The sequence below is a fragment of the Clinocottus analis genome, unplaced genomic scaffold (assembly GCF_023055335.1).
Source record: "Clinocottus analis isolate CAN_PGR_092001 unplaced genomic scaffold, fCliAna1.0.p SCAF_4, whole genome shotgun sequence".
NCBI classification, from domain to species: domain Eukaryota; kingdom Metazoa; phylum Chordata; class Actinopteri; order Perciformes; family Cottidae; genus Clinocottus; species Clinocottus analis.
In genome coordinates this window covers 18,305,590-18,327,850 of record NW_027176153.1, presented here as the reverse complement: position 1 = coordinate 18,327,850, position 22,261 = coordinate 18,305,590, and the positions used below count along the sequence as shown (strand labels likewise).

The 22,261-nt window shown below is 42.9% G+C and overlaps 2 protein-coding genes across 4 annotated transcripts; one reads left to right on the top strand and one right to left on the bottom strand.

The window, feature by feature from the left end:
- Positions 1-3,897: 3,897 nt before the first annotated feature.
- Positions 3,898-7,885, bottom strand: vgll4a (vestigial-like family member 4a). 3 transcript variants are annotated; one of them, XM_068598122.1, is made up of 6 exons: positions 7,728-7,885; positions 6,896-7,050; positions 6,166-6,232; positions 5,561-5,789; positions 4,910-5,024; positions 3,898-4,800 (listed from the first exon to the last, which is right to left on the bottom strand). In XM_068598122.1, exons 2-6 carry the CDS (start codon positions 6,975-6,977, stop codon positions 4,601-4,603), a joined length of 693 nt encoding a protein of 230 aa, XP_068454223.1. In that variant the 5' UTR covers positions 6,978-7,050; positions 7,728-7,885; the 3' UTR covers positions 3,898-4,600. The 3 variants fall into 3 exon arrangements, with proteins under 3 accessions (XP_068454223.1, XP_068454225.1, XP_068454224.1); XM_068598124.1 differs by lacking the exon at positions 7,728-7,885 and adding an exon at positions 7,524-7,662; XM_068598123.1 differs by lacking the exon at positions 7,728-7,885 and adding an exon at positions 7,145-7,436.
- Positions 7,886-9,442: 1,557 nt separating this feature from the next.
- syn2a (synapsin IIa) lies at positions 9,443-21,527 on the top strand. The gene is made up of 11 exons (XM_068597972.1): positions 9,443-10,687; positions 15,660-15,717; positions 15,800-15,891; positions 16,048-16,204; positions 16,313-16,402; positions 16,504-16,566; positions 16,704-16,846; positions 16,935-17,009; positions 17,890-17,992; positions 18,119-18,265; positions 19,279-21,527. The coding sequence occupies exons 1-11, from the start codon at positions 10,344-10,346 to the stop codon at positions 19,411-19,413; spliced, it is 1,407 nt and encodes a 468-aa protein (XP_068454073.1). The 5' UTR covers positions 9,443-10,343; the 3' UTR covers positions 19,414-21,527.
- Positions 21,528-22,261: the final 734 nt, after the last annotated feature.

The window sequence follows — 22,261 nt, the reverse complement described above, 5'->3', positions numbered from 1 at the left end:
TCAAATAATCTACAGGCAATCATGCAAATTCCCCAGACGTTGTGCACTCGGGGATGCTGCAGAAAGGGGGGTGCGGCCTCCTGCATTCCAGTCGGGCACAACAAATTTCGGAATTATGCAAACGAAAAAAAGGACGAGCTCTCCATCAGCGCCTTTTTACAGGCGGACACGCGGGCAATGTGGGAGCTAACATGTGTGACACGGCGAGGGCCATTTGTCCCACTGGGATGAATTATAACTCAGAACTGTGTTCGGTGGGCTCGGCTCGCTCCTTTTCTTTTACGTAACCCGGGAGCAGAACGGGGAGGACAGCGTTCAACACGTGTGCGCCTTGACCGTGTCCGAAGGCGAGCGGCGAGCATCCTGTTACGGACACAGCAGAGCGACCGGTCCTCACAGATGTCATGCTCCTCGTGGCCTTCGCACACTGAGAGGGCCAAGTCGAATTTGGCGTGACCCCGATGTGTCATGTTGATTCAGACACTAGTTCCACGTCGGCCTCTGATATTCACATGCGTGCGTTTGTGGATCTGTGCGTGGATCTGCGATTGTTTGTTTTGTTTTGTTTTTATAAGGAGGGGAGGGGGAAGTTGTGTACGCAGAGAGAGAGAGAAAAAAAAATATGTGGATCTCCTCTCCATAATCCCACAAGAGCAGGCTTCCTTGGAAGGCACGGTGCAGCAGCAGCAGCAGCATTGTGGCTGCTGAATGGCTGGGTCTAATCTGGTGGAGGCAGTGGTCTTATTGGAGGGCTTTTGAGCAGATTTGAGCCCGAGGGGTGAGAGCGGCAACGACCAAAAAGAAAGGAGGAGGAGAGAAAAAAAGAAGAAGAAAAAAGAAAGATCCTTCTGTTCTAGTTTAAAGATTTGCGTTATGAATGGTGCTCGACAAATTCAAATTAGCCAAAAGTGGAGGTCTACTCATTTCCATTTCCATTCAGCCTTTAAGGGATTCTATTCTAGAGCTTTGAATTTAAATTGTGGATGTATGCTAATCAGACACAATGTTAGCAATCCATAAAAACATCGTCAAAAACATAGGACATTTTAAAGACGAGAGTCTTGGATCATGTTGGGTAACATCTGCACTGCATGACAGCAGTGTCTCGCTCAATTCACGTGCACAGCACATGTTCACATCGCTAACAGAAACATTGAAGAAAAGAAATGCTGCATCCATATCAATCTTCCCAGAGTGATGACGCTCATGTCTTTTGTTTGATCTCCAGGGACAAGGGGAGAATTTAGGGGGAGCCCGAAGAGTGGCTCAACATCGCCATCTGCTGGTTGGGGAGGGGAACGGCACGCTAATCTCTGATCCAACGACTGCTCTACAGGAATTATCAGCCACATTAACCCATTTCCATTATTATTCCTTATTATCCTGTCCTTTGTGGCTATGCCGCCGAATCAACCGAACATTTAAAAAAGCAAAAACTGAGTCCAGAGAGGCTTCAACTGCGTAATGTCTGCGAGAAGATGTCAGCTGCTTGTCAAGAACACACGGACTCGGCCACAGGATGTCTGTCTGTCTGTCTGTCTCTCTCTCTCACACACACACACACACACACACACACACACGGACAAAAGGAGGCTGACTCTTTACATTGCAAATAATATTTAAAGATTTAGTATCTAAATAGCAACAGTTCTTACTGTTTCTTCTATCACGTTTATTTAACAGGTGACGAGACACTGAGCACACAACACGGCTGCTTTAGGGATAAACATCACCACTTTCCAAACAATGCAATCACAGATAGTTTAATTCCACTCAACGTCCAATAGGACACTTGTCCAATGCAGCTTCCAAAAATAATGAATATGTTTATAAATCAGGTTAATTTAGTAGCCGTGGCGGCGCTGGTCCAATGGAAGCAGAGAGCTATGATTCCTGATTGCAGAGCTGCAGTTAGTGGAAACACTTCATTATTCACTCAAGTGTCTGCGACAAAAGAACTGTAATCTAATTTATCAATACAGCAGCACTATTTTGCACATTTGGAGAGATAAGCAAATGAAAACATCAACCAAACGCCGCCTATCTAGACGACTCATTCGGGGTCATTGTTTGCTAAATTAATTTCACTGATTACCAATCCCCTTTGTAGCTTAAGCTTCATCTAAACTGGAGGCCACAGGCCCATCATGTTCAACGATGAAGTTTCGCGTTGACGTTTATTTTAAAGTCGCTTCGACTAAAAATAATTTTTTAAAAGGTCGTAACGTTTTCTTATTGCAGGCAAAACAAGAATGCAAGGGTTTTTCATTTGACGTTCAGACTGCAGTACGTCACATTTTATTTGGGAAAAAAAGAGAAGAAAAATCTAAAACACGATGGTAGGCATTTGTTTGTTTATTTGGAAGAAATTAAGTACAAAACAGTGGCATTTTCTTCCAGAGAAATAAGGACAAAAGTGAACAAGTGTTACTTTTTCTCTACGTGAATGACACCTGAAGGACCTTTCTGCAAACAGTCTTTGATATACAGGCAGTCTAAATATAGCAATTAAATAACAATGGACTAATACCCCAAACATATTACTGACAAATCTACTTGTGTCAAACAAGCAGATTCCATGATAATCCCTAAAAAAATCCACTATAGTACACACTAAACAAAGCTAAACAAACTCTATAAACCGTTAAAGCACAGGAGTCTTTGACGCTGCACCAAGAAAGTCTTTCATCAAAAGACTGTTGTGTTCCTGCACTTATTCATCCTCCGACAATTGTGGGAAAAATAGCCAACTTTTTGTTTGAAAGATTTCTTAAAAAGCATGGTTCGAAGATAATGAGCATCCATGCTACATACGAGTAAACTATTCTGAATAGAAAACAAAATATCTATGATCATTCCGCGCGGCGCAACGATAGTCTTAAAAGAGTAAAATATGAAGACGGGGTGTGGAGAATATTAATAAAAATGTAGGTTCTCAGTTGACATCCCTAAAAAATAAAATATGAATTTACAATATCTTAAACTCAGTGTCAACAAATCGGTTACTCTGCTGTGAGTAGAGGACGTCAGAAGGGTGAGAAATTAATCTGAAGACTCGACTGCACATAAGAAACTTTGTAACCCACAAACACATAAAAAAAGGAACATTTTGAACATCGCCGGATTAAAAGAAAAAAACTTGTGCTCGCTAAACTCAACTGAAGTGACTGACGAATGTCAGACATTGTGGTGGAATGTTGTCGCCTACTTAGTGAAACAAGGACACCAGTGTTTCAGGTGCATTCAAACATTAGTTTAAAAAAAAGGGAAATAAACTGCTCCGTCATCGAAGCAGCGGAAGAAATCCTCCGTTGTTCTCATTACAAAAGACACAAATCCCAAAAAAAAGTTAGAATTCTGACGTTGCGTGTTTTTGCCAAAAGTCAACATGAAACTATCGGCGCGTTTCCGAATAAATAAAGCCACCGCTAACAGACTGCTACCGAAGGTCAGGTGTAGATGTATTCAGTCGTGCAGAAAGCTAGAACATCCAGGTCCAGAGTAAGAAGCAATATAGCTTTTTAAACTGCATTCAGACAACCTTTCCAGAGGCTGTGATTGGTAGATGGGTGCTAAGATATACACCTACACATAGTCATGAAAACCAGATACGAAAAAATATATTGAGTACAACTGTACCAGCAGTGAGTATTTCTAAAATGTTACAGATAAAAAATAAATTCTGAGTAAATATATAGTGTAGAATACGGTTTGTAATAGAAACCAGCTATTTGAAACATGCGTTCTAGTTAGACACATCTACTATGATTGATATTAGTTTACTAAGTAATCAGCCACAGTGAGTATAAAGACGGGAAACTAACATTATTCTGTTAACAGTGGAGAAGTCCAGTTCAGGATCAGAAAGAAAACACATTAGCCTTGTGTCTTCAGAAGAAGGGAGGGGGAGCACAGCCTTAATTGCATTGTCACAATGTCAAAGCACATTCTTAAACACATTTGTTCCAACTGAAACAGGTAACCTGCTACCTACGCGGTCAGAAATGTAGAAGCGCAGATGAGACCCTGTTCTCTTTTTCAAGTAATATAGATGTTAATAAAAGTGTGATTTTTTTTTTTTAGAATGAAAGACAATACACACCAGATATCTATGGCTTATATGTTGATGGTGAAATACAGGGGATTTCTTTGGCTATCAAGGCAGGTGGAAGGCAGGTAGATGAACTCCCGAACACTTTGTGAATCTCATTATCGTTGCAAGATCAAATCTCTGATTGTACAGTTTCCACAACTAACATCGTCAACCCGCTACAATAAACAATTTTTTCTCTTTGTCAATAAAAAAAGAATTATAGCATTGCTCCTAAAATGCTCAGGCTGGGTAATATGCAGAAGTCAAATGTCTGTGTATGTACCTGTATGTATATGACCGCTGACTAAAGTTTAAGCTGAGTGTTTTAGTAAAAAAAAAAAAAGGTCAATCTCGGGTCCTCAAGGGAACGCCACGTGAGCACCGTGGAATACATTGTTCTTGGCTGAGGGAAGTAAATGCTTGGCAAGAAATGACCGTGGGCAAATCTCCACTCTCATACTCAAACTATAAAAAGGGAAGTGATTGTAATGTTTACTCCCCTCTGCTTCATGGATCTGCCTCTGGGGTTTGACGACCCCCATCCTTAGCCTTGATTTGAAGCCAGGCGTCTCCCAGCGCCTTGGCAAAGTGGTCGTCCACTGAGCCTGTGATGGACACCGAGTTGGACACGGCCTCCGCTTCCTTGTAGTTTTTTCCAAGGCTGCGACGGAAGTGCTCCTCAATCACAGGATCGCATTCTGTGTCGGCTAAAGTACCAATATGTGACGGGGGAAGGAGACAAAAACCCTGGTTAATACCAAGCAACGTCACACTACTTTAATTGGCATTAGAATACGGAGTGCATATTGTAATTACCATTGGTGTTGACCTGATCAGCAGGCGGGCTGGGGGAACAGCCATTCATGTGGCAGTGTGAGAGGTTACAATTGCGATTGCTCGCGGGGGCACAGGTAATAACGGAGGGACGATTCTATAGGTGGGAGAAAATACACACAATCAGACCAAAGTGTTGATACAGCCATGAGTGAACTCCTTGAGACTTGATGGGTAAAAATAAAATGGGCACTGCTCAATGCAGATATCTGCAAACATGCAGAAGGGGTTCACACATGAGAATTGGCAAACAATGGCGGCATTGCAATTGCATGAACAAACATTTGGTTAACAGGAGAAAGTCAAAAAGAGAAAATGTGTGCAAAGACCTAACAAAAGCAGGACAAAGAATGGAAATGCAGAAAGATGAGAAGCATACACAAGGTGGAACATCACGCTACAGCCTGCGAGGTCACAACATTTGCACAGTTGGCAGAAAATACACATAGGGGTTCTTGTGGACCTTAACTAACAGTGATACGGTGCCCATGAAGAGTGCTTTTATTTAATTCAAATGATGAAACATAAAAGACAAACACTTTCATAATGAATACTTCATTTAAGATGTAATGCTTTCCTTCTTGTCACTGTAAACATCAGATACTCATGTGCCTTCCGTAAGCGTTGACATACCTGTTGCCGCTCCGCAGTCCCACCAATGACAGACCTCTCCCTGGGCCCGACGACGACGTCGTGGCTGCTTTTGGTCAGAGCCAGCGGCTGGTCCACAGCATAGCTAGAAATGGAAGAGTACAGGTGGTTCCCATGGTGGAGCCCGTTGGGGGAGGAGGTAATGTGCTCCGCAGGAGTGTGGCCGAGGCTCCAGTGCTCATTACGGTTGTCTCCAGCAGAGGGACGGGCCCTGGACAAAGAGTACACAATTACGACTTTGCTTCCAAAGGTGTCACCTTTTCATAGACAATTCATGCACCATCTGGTGCATCTTTTTTGTGTGCATCCCATTCGTCATTAGAGGCATCTCTCAAAATTACTAACGCATGATTTCCATCTTGCAGACTTTGTTGTGCCAGTAATCGAAGTTATACCATGATGCTTTAGTGCCTGGAGGTGATATTTGCATTCCCCCAGAGTTAAGAATATAAGGTCTGTATTAGGTAGAATAGTTTTTTTCTTTCTTCTATTAGGCACTTAAAGCTGTGTGGCAAACAATCTGCTCATTTTGGTAATGTAGTCATCGTCACAGTTGATTTCGGTCGTCCGTTTGTTCGTCGCCATACTTCCGTTTGCTCGGGCAGTGTGTAGGAGGCCCAGTCATCTTGGGCTGGGACGGTGTCCTGGACTCATCTGTGGGATAGGAATCAGCAGAACTAGTCATCTCAAAAGTACAAAACTTCACATTGAACATAAACTACTATAGCTTATAATGTTTTATGGCCAGGGCATACATTCACACAATCATTGATTTACCTGGTGTACAGATTGTGGAAAAGGCAACTAAACTGTTATCCAGATAACTCTGCTGACACCCCACATATGGAAAGGTGAGCACTTTGTTTAGTTTGCAGAATTACAAATGGATTTCTTAAGGCAGCTTTGATCGGAAAGTAAAATCAATTTACCAACGTATGAGAGTCATTTACTTATGTTTATAAAACTAACTAATGTGAAATACAACAACTATTACGTTATTGTCCATATATCACTGTATCAATGTTTGCAATAAGATTTAAAAAAGTTGACTGTGCACGTTTATAACTATAAATAAGAGGGTTTGAGGTAAAAACACCGATATTAAAACGATAACATAGCCACTAGAATCCACTTTATACGCAGTTAAATTACACCTTACAGAAGTATGGTGCATGAAAAATAAGAGGAATTTGAGCGCTCGTCTTCAGCCGGAGGGATTGACGTTGGTTTACGTTAGTTAGGGAAATCGCAACTTCTTAGTTTAACAAATAAATCAAAGTCAATAGAATAAAGCCGCAGCAACAACAATGAACTGACCTTCGTAGTGCAGTCTCCCGATGTTATTGTTCATCTTGTCCAGGAACTGCGAGTTCAACAGGTCCATTCTAGTGAAGAGCATTTACACGGACAGGCTCGTTGCTAACATCGGTGTTAGCAAGAGACACCAGCGACAACAACAACAAGTTTATATCCTGAAGAAAGAGAAGAAGAAAAACGAGATGGTAAACGTGGCTATTATTTAAAGCAAGTCCCATTGACGTTAGCGGTTTACGATAGCTGACTGACGTTGACGTTAGCTGGTTGACGTTAGCGGTTTATGTTAGCTGGTTGACGTCAACGTTAGCCGTTAACGTTTGCTGGTTGACGTTAGTGGTTAACGTTAGCTGGTCGACGTCAGCGGTTAACGTTAGCTGACGAAAAGTTTACGTTAGCGGTTAACGTTAGCTGACGGACAGTTTACTACGCTAGTTAGCAGCTACACACGTAACCTAGGTTTAAGCTAACCTCCCTAGTGTTAAACTGCCGTCCTTCACTGCACACGTTATGCCAAGTAATATTAGTCAGATAATAACGTTACAATCGCTGACTTTGATGGTCTTTCACACTAGTTGTATCGTGACAGCGGCGTTGCTAACAAACTAGCCGGCTAACTTTAGCTACGTACGTTAGCTAGCAGTCAAGCTAACTACTCCCCAACTTTGGAGCAAGTTAACGCAGGTTCGCTTAAAAGGTCCCAATTTCAACCGACGTTAACGAAGCTTATTACACGTTGAACCAGACGTGAATACACCGAGCTAGTCCGTGGCAACGGCAAGCAAACTATTAAAAAGAAGCTTAACCCTTCAAAAAATAATGAATGTTCACTCACTTCATCAACAAAACTTAGCTTTACGGCCACAATATCACCATGGTTAGCGCAGCTCGCGTTCACTGCGCTTCACGCAGCGTCACTCCTTCAAACAAAAGAGTGGAGAGCGGCCCGAGTGGGGACGGAGGCGGACGGGTGGCGGTCCTCATAGTATCAATGCAACGTGACCATTTACAATTAGCTTAATCCAGCAGCAGAGCACTGCAAAGGTTTAACTGAAACATAACACACGTTTGAGCTCAGGCTTTTTATTGACTACTAAGTAACTTTTTAACTGGCATGTAATTTGAAATGAAAACCTTTTTATCTGAGCAGCTGTAAGTGAATAATACAAACGCCAGTATGACAACGTAACACTTTGTCACACCGTATGTATATTCACTTTGTTCTATAATATCTTGACATGTTATTTGCATACAGGTGGATGCTTCAAATAAGCCCAGTGGAGTTTCTGCCTCTTCCTGCACTGTTATATTATTTATCTCTGTTTGTGTGTGTTTTTTTTTAAATTGTGCAAAATTAATTCTACTAAAATGCCTAAATTAGGGGGATCTACTGTTGTTCTCATCTGTAGACATCCAACTTATAATTTCATCCAAGTGGAGGTTAGTTTGTATGTTCACTACACCACTTCTACCAGATGATGTCACCCTAGTATCCATGCATAATATTCAGCACATGATGGCGCAGCTTTTCTCAAGCCACTATGCCAATACTATTGAAGACTGTCCTCATATTGTAGTGCAAACATACAAGCTAAAATTAGCTGTAGTTTGTCACTGTCATGGATTCAACAAAACTCCACTATTCACGAGAAGCTCAGCTTTGAAATATGGTGTTTTATTAATTAATTCATAATTTAATATTGTATTACCAACTCCATCTTCTGTTCCATTCGCTGACAGAAGAGTTTCATCTCCAAATGTGTTACAGAAATATACATACAGATAATTTAATGGAAGAAATATATAAGATATGTCCAAACTGTGCAACATTCGGTTCATACATAATAGCAGTAAAGTCATGGAAAGCTAATTTGGACAAAACATTAACTCACATTTAAAAGGACCAAACAAATTCAATGATTACATTTTATGGACAATGCATTATTTTTTTCATATATATCAATGTTCGAGCTTTGGTCCAAATTTTGTTAATTTATAAAGTGTCCACATGATCAACTGTTATACAGCTCATGCACTGTAGGTTTGAGTCTTTCTTTCATGTATCCTGATGCTATATTTACCAAATTTGATCTAATCACCTATTATCCAAGTGCAGCAGCGGCCTGTCAGTTCAGTTTAAATCTCCTGATGGCCGAGGGAGTTTGCTCAAAGATCAGTTGTTTTTAATCGCGATGGCACTTTCCCACCAGCAGCTTCATGGCTGTTTGCTCGAAAAAATATTCATGCTGACAATTCAATATTTCATTGCCTAAGTAATAAGATGCATAACTCAGCTGTTCTGGTTTATGTGTTTCGGATTTGCATAAACTGCTTCGACCTTTGATCAGATTTGTGGTAAGCGGGATTGAATCAATCTGTATTGATCCGTTTCCGTGTCTTATAGACTTGGTGCTCTGTGATGGTTTCATCGCTCAGTGTTAGTTCCTTCATTTTCTTTGTATATACCAATGAAATGGGGAAACTGCAGCCTCTTTGTGCATTATGAGGAGAAGTACCAATGACTGTCTGTTTGTTCTGTTATACAAATGTTTTCTTTGGTTGCAAAATATGAAATGAAGTTGTTTTTCAACCCTTTTTCATCATATTTGTGTGAAGTAGCAGATAATTTAGTACCCCAAAACTATTGTAAACAGTGATTTTGTGATACCATTTAGATGTGTAAATGGAAAGGTAACAGCAGATAATGATTAACTTTGCCACCCACAGTGGACAAGTGCTGCTGAGGTAAAGCAGGGTTTCTTTGGAGGGATATTGTAATAAGTAACTTGAGTAGCTGAATAGGGATCAATAAATCAATTAAGAAAGAGGGTTTACTGCATGCATTTGTCTCAGGGGGACTGCTGCTGACGTCTCATTCAACATTGCCCACTAGTCCAAACAGCCATTTTAGATTTCACGGCTGCATTTCACATGCAGAGAAACACTGTGCATGGACACAGGGCAGAGAGAAAAACACACAGGGGCAACACAGAGAGAGCCGGGAGGAAGGCAGTTATGATGTAGTGCTCTATGCCCCTCTTGCACTTACATTGGAAACTCCTCTATTTTACATGCAGCAGTGGTTCAAACAAGCATGACGCCTGTGAGGCAGTAGGAAATGGGGGAGGGGTAGGGAAGGAAGGAAGGCACGCCAGTGAGAGTGGAGAGAGGAGAGAACGAGAAGAGGGAGGAGAGGCAAAGCCTGGGTATCATTTGCAATGCTTGTGGAAAGACACAGGGAGAAGGGGATTGGTCGAGGGAGGCTGTCGCGTCACCATAGTGAGGGGGAGCTCTGAAGATGCTTGGCTGAACTGGGTGGGAATACATTCACTCGTGGTTTGCATTGAAAGCTCAGCCATTATCAGCTGCACACTGGGAACGGGGGAGTCCTCTCTGCAGAATCATCTTTCCACACCCGGTGCTTGTTGACTCTCCTCACTGAGCCGCAGCCATGAATTACTTGCGTCGGCGCCTCTCGGACAGCACGTTCATCTCCAATCTGCCCAACGGCTACATGACCGACCTCCAGAGGCCCGACAACGCTCAGCCTGCTGCACCTGCCTCCATCTCCCCCGCCAAGTCTCCCACCGCCGCCGGGCCCGCTCCCCCAGCCACTTCCCCTGCTCCGGAGAGGAAACCCCCGTCGTCTCAGTCCACCAGCGCGGGCTTCTTCAGCTCCATCACCAACGTTGTGAAGCAGACGGCTGCCTCGGCGGGGCTCGTGGAGCAGACCCAAGTCACGACATCTAAGAAGTTCAAGATCCTCCTGGTGATCGACGAACCCCAGCAGGAGTGGTAAGGCGATATTTCGCTCTGCTCGTCATTTCTGGGCTGTGTGTCGTTTGCTTGCTCATCCTTAACGTGGATTTCTTTCCACGTGACTCCTTTGATGTAGCAGTGAGGTAAAGGGTTAAAGAAGCACCACTGAAACAACATGCATCATGCACCCTGCAGAGGGGAATGAGCACTGCTGCTGTGGTTTGATGGTACAGCCTGACAGTGTTACGGCAATACAACGAGGCAGCCGAATGCTTAAGCAAATACGCTCCATTGATTCTCAGCAGTAACGACATAAGAGCAAGATGGTTGATTTTTATTCTCCTCTCTTCCATCTTTGTAGGGTGTGCTTTCCTGTGGCATTGCTCTGTTGTACATGTTTGAGAAATAGAGAGTAGGGTTTATGACTACTGCCTGTAAAAAAAGAAAGAAAAAATTGGTCAATTCACTAATTGTGGGTATTTTCATCTAATGTGGCATTGTGCCATAAAAGAAATACACAGATGTTCCACAGGTTGTGCATGAGTGGGGAATGCACATTATTTAATTAGAAGCAATCTCAATGCTGCAGTGCTTTCCCCTTTATCCGTGGGGTTTCCCCTGCTCGCTGATAGGTCACATGACATGCACTGACATGGGGAGTGTAACTGACTGCATGGCGCATAGGGTCCATTAGCTGATCATGCAAGGGGTGTTTGCAGTAGATGGGCAACAAAAAAAAACAAAATAGCATCATGCACATTGTTATATTTCTCATCCGGCTGGAAGACGGGGACCATTGTGTCATTAGTGTTAAGAGTACAGGCTTACGGTAAGGCGTTTAAGCCCTTGCACTGACAGGTAATGTACCAGGGATCTGACTCAGAGGAAGCTTTACAGAAGCATCTGTCAGTCAATGTCTGCAGAACTAAACACACACAGATTGAGAGCAAACTATTTATTTTAAGGCGGATATTTGAAGTTATCAAAAAGTAAAGAAGCTGGTAATTATACCCCCACACCTTCAACATTTGTTTGCACAGCTGACGTGTTTTTCCCACAGCAGCGTTTGTGCTGAGCTGTGCAGCTGGAGATCATGTTTTGCCCAATCCGTCTGTGTGACTCCCTATCTATTCGTGTTATTATGCCTTACTTTGTTTATTTTATTTTAATAATGCACAAGTGAGCTAGATGAAAGCAAAAAGTGCAATACATAGGACCAGCGTGAAAACAAACAAATGAAACATAACACACACAAGCGGGATAAAGAAACTCAAACAAACTGAAAGGAAACAACGGCAGCAGCAAGAACAGACAAAAAGAAAAGGAAAAAGACATCACGTTGGACTACTTATTGTTGTACGCGTGTGTTTTGTGTGTGTTTGTTGGGGGATGAATGGGTTTTCTGTGAGAGAGCACTGTATTTACCATGGAGGATAGGAAGGGGAAAAAGAGGAAGAAAAAAAACAACCTTTAAGCGTGGGATGACATCAGAATATTTGGCAGCTGAAGTGAAATCAGCTAATGGGCCATCACTCTCCATCCATATGCAGGGTGTCACGTCAAGGTTAATACGTCAATATACACCTGATTAAGATACATATACAGCTGAAACACTACAAATCCCACAAACAGAAGGATAGTGTCTTCACTGAGTGAAGGTCCACTTATCCTGTTTATGTTACAGGACCGGCCGTGTATATAACAGAACCGTGGATCGATACTAATCAGATCAGACCCCTCGTCTGCGGGACGGACGCCTCTCGCTTAGCTTGTTCCACATTTGTTGAATGGAGAGGAAGCCGCTACGAGGAATAAGGATTGCGGTGTAGTCCTGCGTGGCATTAAACTAAAACCATGTCATTTACCAAAAGGTCGTTACAATTGAGACTATTGAGCGGGTTGGGCTGCGAGTGATACACTCCATTCTCCTCTCTGTCGGTGTTTAACCACGTCGGATATGAAGTACGCCGTCTCTGTATTTGATCAAAAATGTCAAGTGATTTCCTGCGCCGACGTTTCCTGCGATGCCTTATCCAACGGGCCATCAGTTCATTGTGTTCATGAGCTCTGCAGACGAGCATTGCTTCCTACGTATGTATAATACACATCCACTGGGAGGATGAACCGCCTCGCTCAAAGGGCTTCCTCCGTGTGAGTGCCGCATCTATTTTTCATGGCCGCTCAACATCACGAGCGGGGAGTTGAACACGAGGTTTGGTTTGTTTCGGGTTGCCTTCCAGCGACCTTTGACCCAGCGGTTGTAATTCATGTTTTTTTTGTAGTACCACTGTGGGAAATAGGTGTTGGACTTTTAGATAGAAAACCAAATAGCACGTGACTGATTCAGAGCCTCTGACGTGTTTTGAGAAGCGACATGCTTAGTATTCATGTCTCACGGAGGCGGGACAAGAATGCATCAAATGTAGCTGCTGGCGAGCTGTAAGAAGATGAAACGTGTCTTTTATTTCATTGCAGGGTTTCTGCTGAGTACCTGATGTCCTCTGTAATGTTGGCACACCTTGAGTCTGACAGCTTGTTGATGTGCTCTATCTCGTTGTGTTTCCAGCCCCGAGACACACAATGACATCAGGAAGAAAAAAAGTCCTTCACACTAATTGCTTCTGGCAGATGGCTCGACCATCAACATGTATTTTTCAGTTGGAATGAGTCAAACCCCAGATGATATGCATGTATTAATATATATTGAGAGAGATTTCCTTCAAGGAAATTACAAAAAATGTAGCAGGAACAGATGAGGAGGATCTCGATGTCTCTCAGACGCTTTCGTTCTTACTCAAATGTTCACTGAGAACTCTAAATGCAAAATGTCCGTCAGGTTTAGCATCAGCCTTATCAAGAAAACATTAATATCAGCATTTGGACTTTGTTGTGTAACAGGTTGTGTTGAGCCAAATAAAGAAGTGTGGGATGAAGACGCGAGCTGATGAAATCTAACGATTTCCAGCGTTACCGTCCAGATAGAAGAAGCCCTCTGTCACTCAGACGGCTTTTTCTTTTCGCTTGTTAGACGAAGCTGCCGGTCTTCCAGGGAGGTTTGTTTTGTGCCGGGAATCCGGTGCTATAAATTGCTGATACGACAGGAGGAGCAGATGTTCCACTGTCACCGATCAGAGTAATGGCCGCCGTGAACCTCCTCCTCATTCTCTCCATTTAAAGAAGGGGCATGGATCAGAGCAGGATCGCTTTGTACTGTGAGCTTATGAAAATATTACTCTCATGTGAGAGTGAATGTCAAGCAGATATTAAAATTCCACATAAACTCCCACTGGCCAATCTCTCTCTGGTGAATCATCTGAATAATTAAAAAAGGATTTTGCGGTAATAAGTTGATTTTGGCAATTTGAGAAACCTGCGCCCTTCAATTGCTTCATGTTTTATTTTTCTAGTCAATATTGGATCGTTTCTTTTGTCTTATTTGGTTTCTCATCTCATTTAACTTAAATCAAGAGGAGCCATATTGATTTCTACAAATTAATGACCCGAGTCGACGTCTCCGTGAACTGTTCGGCTCAGTGCCACCAGAGAACTCCAGCTTTAAAATGGTAAAGGCAGAATTACTGCTAATGTAAAACAATAACGTCCTTCATTTTTTAGATGAAAGCTAGACTTTAACCGGAGGAGCTGGTTCCCGGCATACACTAATGCATATTAATGAAATAGAACTAATGGTGTGCTCTCTGAACGTGGGGCTCTGAGCTCTGCAGAGCTATATATAGACATATATATATAGACATAAATATATATCTATATCTATATATTTGAATAGATATAGATATAGCACCGATATCAGACACAACACTCTGCTCCCACTGCACAACCATTCGCTTAAGATTTAAAAGGCAAAATAAAGTTCCGAATGCTCCGTCTCTGTGTTTGTTTCTCTCGGCGGTGTTTCAGAGGCCGTGTCCCCGGCCGACCCTCTTCTTTTCATCTTCTTCTGCTCATTTTAATGCTTGTTTTCCTCCGCAGCCAAAATAGTTCCCTTCAACCCCAATTAGATTGGGTATGAATAATTCAGCTTGAGCGTCGGTGCTGCTAAATTGGCGGATGGCGGCGGCGTGATGCTGAGAGGAGACGAAGCGAGCAGGTCGTCTAAATGCATCGACACAGAAACACACGGAAACGTGCACACAGTGCAAATCCTGTTTGGGTGAAAATGGGTTTCACAATGTTCTTCCTCACACCAATTTACACACACACACACAGACACACACACACACACACAGACACACACAGTTGCACCGCAGCAGATGGCTGTGAGTGAGCTGGAAGCTGTGGGAGGGACAACCAGAATGAAACCTGAATCTGAAAGGTTTATGGTTAGTATGTTGACTTAGTGTAGACTAGTCAAGTAGTTTCTGCTGCCACAGCTCCTCAGTGGAGGAAGAAATGAAGAAATCAAACTCACCGTTTACACAGATAATTATTGTGTGGCTTCTGCGGCTTAGGTGCAAAAAGATTTCCACTTTACAGGTGATTAAAGGGGGAACAAAAGAATTAAAGGACCCACATGTGTCATTTTTATTCATGTCAGAAAGACGAGAGACGTTCTTTAAAATGAAGAAAAGTGCTGAATCACATGTCATGAAACATGAAGCCATTTTCTCAAAGGAACATTACCTCACTGTCTTTTATTAACGCCACTGTGGGCCAGACAGTGATTGTGTGTGTGTGTGTGTGTGGGTGGGTGGGTGGGTGTGTGTGTCGTCAAAAGGCTTGCCTTTAAAGATGATGGAGCCTGGAATAGTGTTGTAATATTTTAGCGCTGCATCCTCGGTGCCAGTTGAAGGGGAGAAGTGTTGGAGAGGCTGAGCATCAGCAGTTTGTCTGCTCTGCCTATACGCACTCGACATTAATTCATATTCCAGGCGACTGCCAGCACTAGATTTATACTTTGGATTGGTGATTAAATGGGAAAACTCTATTTTTAGGAATACCTCCTTCTGTTCTTACGTTGAGGGAATAAATTGCTTCTGCTTTCCATCAGGGTCAAACTGTTCCGGGGAAAGAAGATACACGGAGATTACGACGTCAAAGTGGAGCAGGTACGCGTTAATCATTTAAAATACTTCAATACATCTGTATGCACTCTGTCCTCACACACATCTGGACTCATTGACTCCTCAGGCTGAATTCAATGAGATCAACGTGGTGGCTCATGCCAACGGGTCCTGCAACGTCAACATGCAAGTACTCAGAAACGGCACCAAGGTCATCAGGTGAGACGCACACACACACACACACACACAGTCAGAAATAAGCACAGTTTAATTGTGTTGTGTTTCCACAGTACTGACTGATGGATCCACATTGTTGTCATCACTTATCACAGTATTAGTAATAGTTTTTCTCTCTGCTATGATGTCATGTTCCAGGTCCTTTAAGCCGGACTTCGTCCTCATTCGTCAACACGCCTTCAGCATGACCCTGAATGAAGATTTTCGCAACCTGGTCATCGGTCTGCAGTACGGAGGCGTCCCGTGCATCAACTCGCTGGAGTCCATCTACAACCTGTGTGACAAGCCATGGGCGGTAAGCTACTCAGCTTCACTGAATCCATCACATAACTGTAATGTATGCTCTGGGACATGATTCATGCAACATTATATGGGATGTATTCACCTTTGTATGTGTTCCCAGTTTGCCCAGCTCATCAACACCCACAGGAAGCTGGGCGCGGAGAAGTTCCCTCTGATCGAGCAGACGTTCTACCCAAACTACAAGGAGATGGTGAGAAGACACTTTTCTATTGCACATTTGTTTGTGCTGATTCTGAAGACGTAAGATGAAAGTATGAAGCGAGATATAACTCAAGAACCTTCTGACTTCAGGTGAGCATGCCGTCGTTCCCTGTGGTTGTGAAGATCGGACACGCCCACTCCGGTATTGGGAAGGTATGTATTTCTTCTTGCAGTGAAATGAAAGGATGCTTCAATGTGTTCGGCTATAAATCTTGCTTTTCTTTTGAGAACTGTAGCCGTATTAAACATTCAGCTTCAACATATCCCGATGCCTGTGTCTTTGTGGACAGGTGAAGGTGGACAATCACAGTAAGTTTCAGGACATAGCCAGTGTCGTGGCTCTCACCCAGACGTACACCACCACAGAGCCTCTCATCGACTCCAAGTACGACATCAGAATCCAGAAGATCGGCACCGACTACAAAGCCTACATGTACGTACACTGACGCGTCTTCTTCTCCTTCTCAACGTGTGAATGAGAAACGAAACCGTTTGCAATGTGTGCGCTTCACTCGCCGCAGGAGAACGTCTATATCTGGAAACTGGAAGACCAACACCGGCTCAGCTATGCTGGAGCAGGTTGCCATGACTGATAGGTGAGTGGAGCCGGAGCGCTGCAAGGTACAGAAACGCTTACAAGGTGTCTGGAGATAGCTAAAAATATCAGATTATAGTTCAGAAATCTAGTTGACCTAAAATTGACGTCGGGAGAAAATGCTTGCTGAGTTTTAAGAAGCAGCTTTTAAAAAATGTAGTCTTGCTTCTTTGGCATGTAGGCTTCTTTGGCATCCCACCACGCCGCAGCTTTTAGGCATTTTTTGTGCTTTTTGCGAGCAGACAAAAGAGACAAAGAACACCCAACGCAAAGGCAATGGAGAGGAATGGACCGCTGTGGGCGGGACTTAAATGCACTCTGCCTCTCAGGAGCGGTGCACGGATGAGGAATCTTTGTAGGCCGACTCCAGAAGTCAGCATCTCCTACGTTCTCTTGACAAAAAGCCAACTGGATTCTTCCATTGAGTTTTGTATTATTATCTCTGTGTCAAACACAAATTAATGATTTCATGAGCTTGAGTATGTGAAGGCCAACTAGATGGCGGGATGACGTTGTGTGTTCTAGTTTAGCTACTTGTTAGCAAAGACACGCGAAAGCTTCAGAATAATACTACTCTTAAATTATAGAACAAAATGTTAGAATACGTTAAGCTGGTGCAACCACAGATGTAACCACTGACTTCCAGACAAGGGAAGCCACAATTTTGAACTCATTTCCATGTTTTAGGATTAATTTCCTGCACCGCTGTGCACCCCAACACAAAGACAAATGCTTCAATTTGTTGGTTGCAAAATGATTCCAGGTCCATTGATTAAATTGCGTGTGGAACATTACCGCCTCCTGGTGCGCTGACCCGTTTGCTGTGATAGCTCATAACTCGTGTTCCTGCAGCTGGTTCTGAGTCCATGCGCTGTGTTCAGGTACAAGCTGTGGGTCGACACCTGCTCAGAGATCTTCGGGGGCCTGGAAATTTGCGCCGTCAAAGCTATCCACGGGAAAGACGGCAAAGACTTCATCACAGAGGTACAGGGTCTCTGTTTTGAAAGCCTGCAGTGAATGAAGCTCAAATACTTCAGTGTATCAGAACATAAAGAAATGAGGGTGACATCTCTCTCTCTCTCCCTCTCTCTCTCTCTTTTTCTGTGCCAGGTGGTGGGCTCCTCCATGCCTCTGGTGGGCGAGCACCAGGCCGAGGACCGGCAGCTCATCGCTGACATGGTGCTGGCAGAAATGAACCGGTCGGCGGAGAAGGAAGCCAACACTCCCCAGAGACCCACCACCATGCAGCCGTCCCAGGTACAGCAACGCACAAACACAACGACTCGTGTTAGCTTAGCATCATTGTCGACACGCTATCGAATAATCGAGCGATTCAAGATGCGTCGTAACACTTTATAATAACACGCTATGAAGCATTGGTTAGGTCCGAGTAAACACGTAATTCATCTTTAAAAAGCATTGTTTATACACACAAATTAAGTATTATATAATGCTTCATAGCGTGCAGTTATTATAAAGCGTTACCGACGCTAACGTGACCAAATATTACAGAGACAAACACGAATGAACGTAACACTTTATGGTTCTCAAACTGTGGGGGAATGTATTACATAATTGTTGTGTAAACCTTAAGTTATTATCTTAAAAAGATATTCAGTGCAAAACAGGTTAATTGCAGCCACAATACGCTATTTTTTGTGCCAAATATTAGTTATTTTTTGCAGATAGAACTTTAACATGCAATGTTCTAACTAAGTGATTGCACATTGTATTTGTTTTGGTCTGATGGAGCAATGAGGTTTACTCACTAAGTGTGGAACAATGCTTCATAAATGATGAAGTTTTTAGTCATACTTAACTAATGCTTATCGTGCCGTTATTATGAAAAGTCAAAGTCAGCTTTATTGTCAATTTCCATTTGTGCAAACATACAGAAGATTGATATGTTTTTGTCAACATGAAGTGAATTGTGATAATAATATAAAGTGCAAAACAGTTAAATTAGGAAACTATCACAAAGTATAAGTATTATCGCAGCATTCAGAGGTAGGAGTCCAAAAGAGGAGGGAGTTCTTCTTCCTGACAGTCTGCTGTTACAAAGTGTTGCCGATGTGTTTTTACAACAATCGCAGTTGTCGTTGTGTGACTTCATCACTTTAAGACAAAGACATTAAGGAACATCACTGTTCCTGTAAAGCCGAGTGGTTCAATGTTCACTGTCTCACTCAATAAAAAGCAAAAGCAGCAGCTTGTGTAGCATGAGGGCAGTTGTCGTTGTGTGACTACATCGTCTCTTTGTCGTGTTCCAGGGAGCCGGTCTGAAGGGAGAGATCGGTGGCGAGCCGGCTAAAAATGGCGGCGGGCAGCCGCCTCAAAGCTGCCTGCAGTACATCCTGGACTGCAACGGCGTGGCCGTGGGTCCGAAACCCGTCCAGGCCAACTGAGCCGGTCCGGGTGAAAAAGGCTGAGGGAGTGTCAAAGTCTAGACAACGACGACGTTACACGTTAGCTGACCACGAGCGCAGCGCGTGTGTTTGTGGACGCTAACATAGAATCAGACCTCGGTGGCGTGAGCTCGGTGCTCCTGGACGGTGTTTTTAACTCTATGCAGTGTCAACATGTTCTGTCTCCTGTCGACCTGTTTGTGTGCTTGTGCCGGTCGCCATTGTGTCGACCTGTTTGTGTGCTTGTATCGGTCGCCATTGTGTCGGTCGCTGTGGTTTCTTTCTTCCTTTGGGGCCGTTGTTGATGATGTAAAAAGCAGATTGTGCCTACACTCCAGTGCTACCTGTGTGCTACCTGTGTGACCCGCTATGACTCTTTTATTTGCCCCATTTGTATGTTTTCTATTTTCGGTGTGTACCTTTTTAGATATATTGTTCAAACGTGCAGTTTGAAGTGTGTGTATATATCGGTACGTGTACAGTACGTGAGTGTGTATGGCTGTAGTGGTGATTATTTTTAATACTTATACTAATAGATATTTATTTTTGTTTGTTGCATGACTGATACAAAGGAAGGTGCAAGTCAGTTTAATTAATGTTACAAGGCTGTGTTCCCTGTGATTCATGCATTGTGAATGTGTCATAAGAAATGCATATAATATAATATAATATATACATATATAGAATATAATATAGTTCCACGGGATACACGTATTCATTACCAAACAGTGTGTGTGTACACATACGACACACATATACAGTGTGTGGCCTTTTTCGTAGAGTTCATTTTCCATCTATATTCTCACTAATGTCACCAAAAATACATAAAATACGTTATTTAGAGCTAGGAAGATGGACTCTTGATAAATAGTACAAATTAGAGTTATTGAAGATTTTATGACGTAGGATGTTGTGCAGGTGGCTGCACACACACACATACACACACACACACACACACACATACACACACACACACACACACAACCTGCATACATTTATATCATTTTGAACCAAAGAATAAAGGATTTTTTCTTTCTATCAGTCTTTGCACTACAGTGTAAATACCAGTGAGGGGACTGTTATCACTAAATTATTATTATTAATTTCACCAGAACATTCCTGGACAGCTCCGTGTGTGTTGTCACACGGCAGTGAGCGGATATTTCTTTTCTTTTGCGTGTTTGGAGGCAGACATCACGGCTGATAGTGAAGAGGTGTATAATGTGTGCCCCCCCCCCCCCTCTCTCCCGCTGTGGCCCCTCACACTGGATGCTGGCTCCCGCCGGTGTTGCCATGACAACAATGCAAGTGTTTCGGGTGGACATTGCGCCCGTTCATGAGATTCAACTCTCTTCCTGTGAGTCGACGGCACGTGCAATACAGACCCTGCCTATTTTAAATGATATGTTTATTCTAAATCATGTGTTTGTTTTAAAACCAGATCTTCCATCGGATTCATTCAAAAAGCGATATTCATACAATACAGTGTTTTCACACGGACATTATAATGAACCATAACAATAATGAACCCTAACCCAACATTATAATGAACCCTACCCAGTCGCTCGGTGGCTTTTTAAGGTGGAGGCCCATTCCATGCATCAGAAACCCTAAATGGTGAAACAGCTAAAAAGCAACCAAATCAACTGTAAAAAGAGAAATCTGTACCGTTTTTCCAACAACTTCTTTGTTATGGTATAATAATATGTTCAGCAAGCTCTGTGTGCAGTTTTTTTTTTTTTTCCAAACTGGTGAAGATGCCATTGTGTCCGTGTTTCCTTGTGAAAGCCATGCCTGCGGCTTTATGGGTGTGTTGTTCTGTTCAATAGGAGTTCTGCCATGGCATCGGTTTACAGAGGGAGCGCGTGCAGAGGAACCCGCTGCATGCTTACACCTGGGTTCAATATCTGATGATGAATTATAACTGGACGTGTTTATTTGGCCATTGTGTGTTGCAGGACTGTAACTTATTAAGGGCCCGTGGTAACTAAATATATGTACTTTAAAACCGGTGTTGGACTGTTTAAAGATCAGAGTACAATATATTGTGGAAAGAAAATTCCATTCTGGATTTCCTCTGTCACTGGCAATAAAGCTTCCTTTGCAATATTTGATCTGTGTTGTCACGTGTGTGATGTTTTTTATTGTGGTCAACAAGACTGTTACGAGTTGTGTATGCAGTGAACAGACCAACACACACTGCTTCCAGTGCATGAAGAGCATATCTTTTATTCCCACTGCTTTGTTTGTGTCTTTATTTTGCCGTGTCCATCTTATTAAATTCTACCTATACAATATAGTATTGTTCCGTTCACCGTGTCAAATGAATATGTAAAGAAGTTGTTCAGGTCGTAGCTAAAGGTGGAGTTTTACTGAACTACATTATACAGAGAGGTGTTTTCCTCATTTGTAGAATTAGGAGTTTATTAGTAGTTTATGCCAAAGCTGTTGTATTTATCATAAACAAAACGGTGTCATAATTACTCAGCTTTTCCAACTACACAGAGCTCTAAAAGATCACGCTGACTTCCAGGAGATGCTGACGAGAAGGAGTTTCCCAAGAACATCGACACCAAAAGCAGAAGCATCAGACGTCAGAGAGCGCTTTGGTTTCAGCAGAGCATCAGGAACAGGAAGCTGGTTTGAGAGCAGAGCCGCAGGTGTGTAGGCCGGGGTTAGGGAAGGGGGAGGGGAGGTGTCAGAGATGGAGATCAGCTGACAGGTAGAGCTGAACCCAAAGAAACAGATTCTTCACTGCGGGGACAAAAACCACAGGAAGTCTCACGAAAACTATTTTTAGCGCAACCGCAGATACAGCTGGAGAGAAGATGTGATGAAGAGGTGGGCA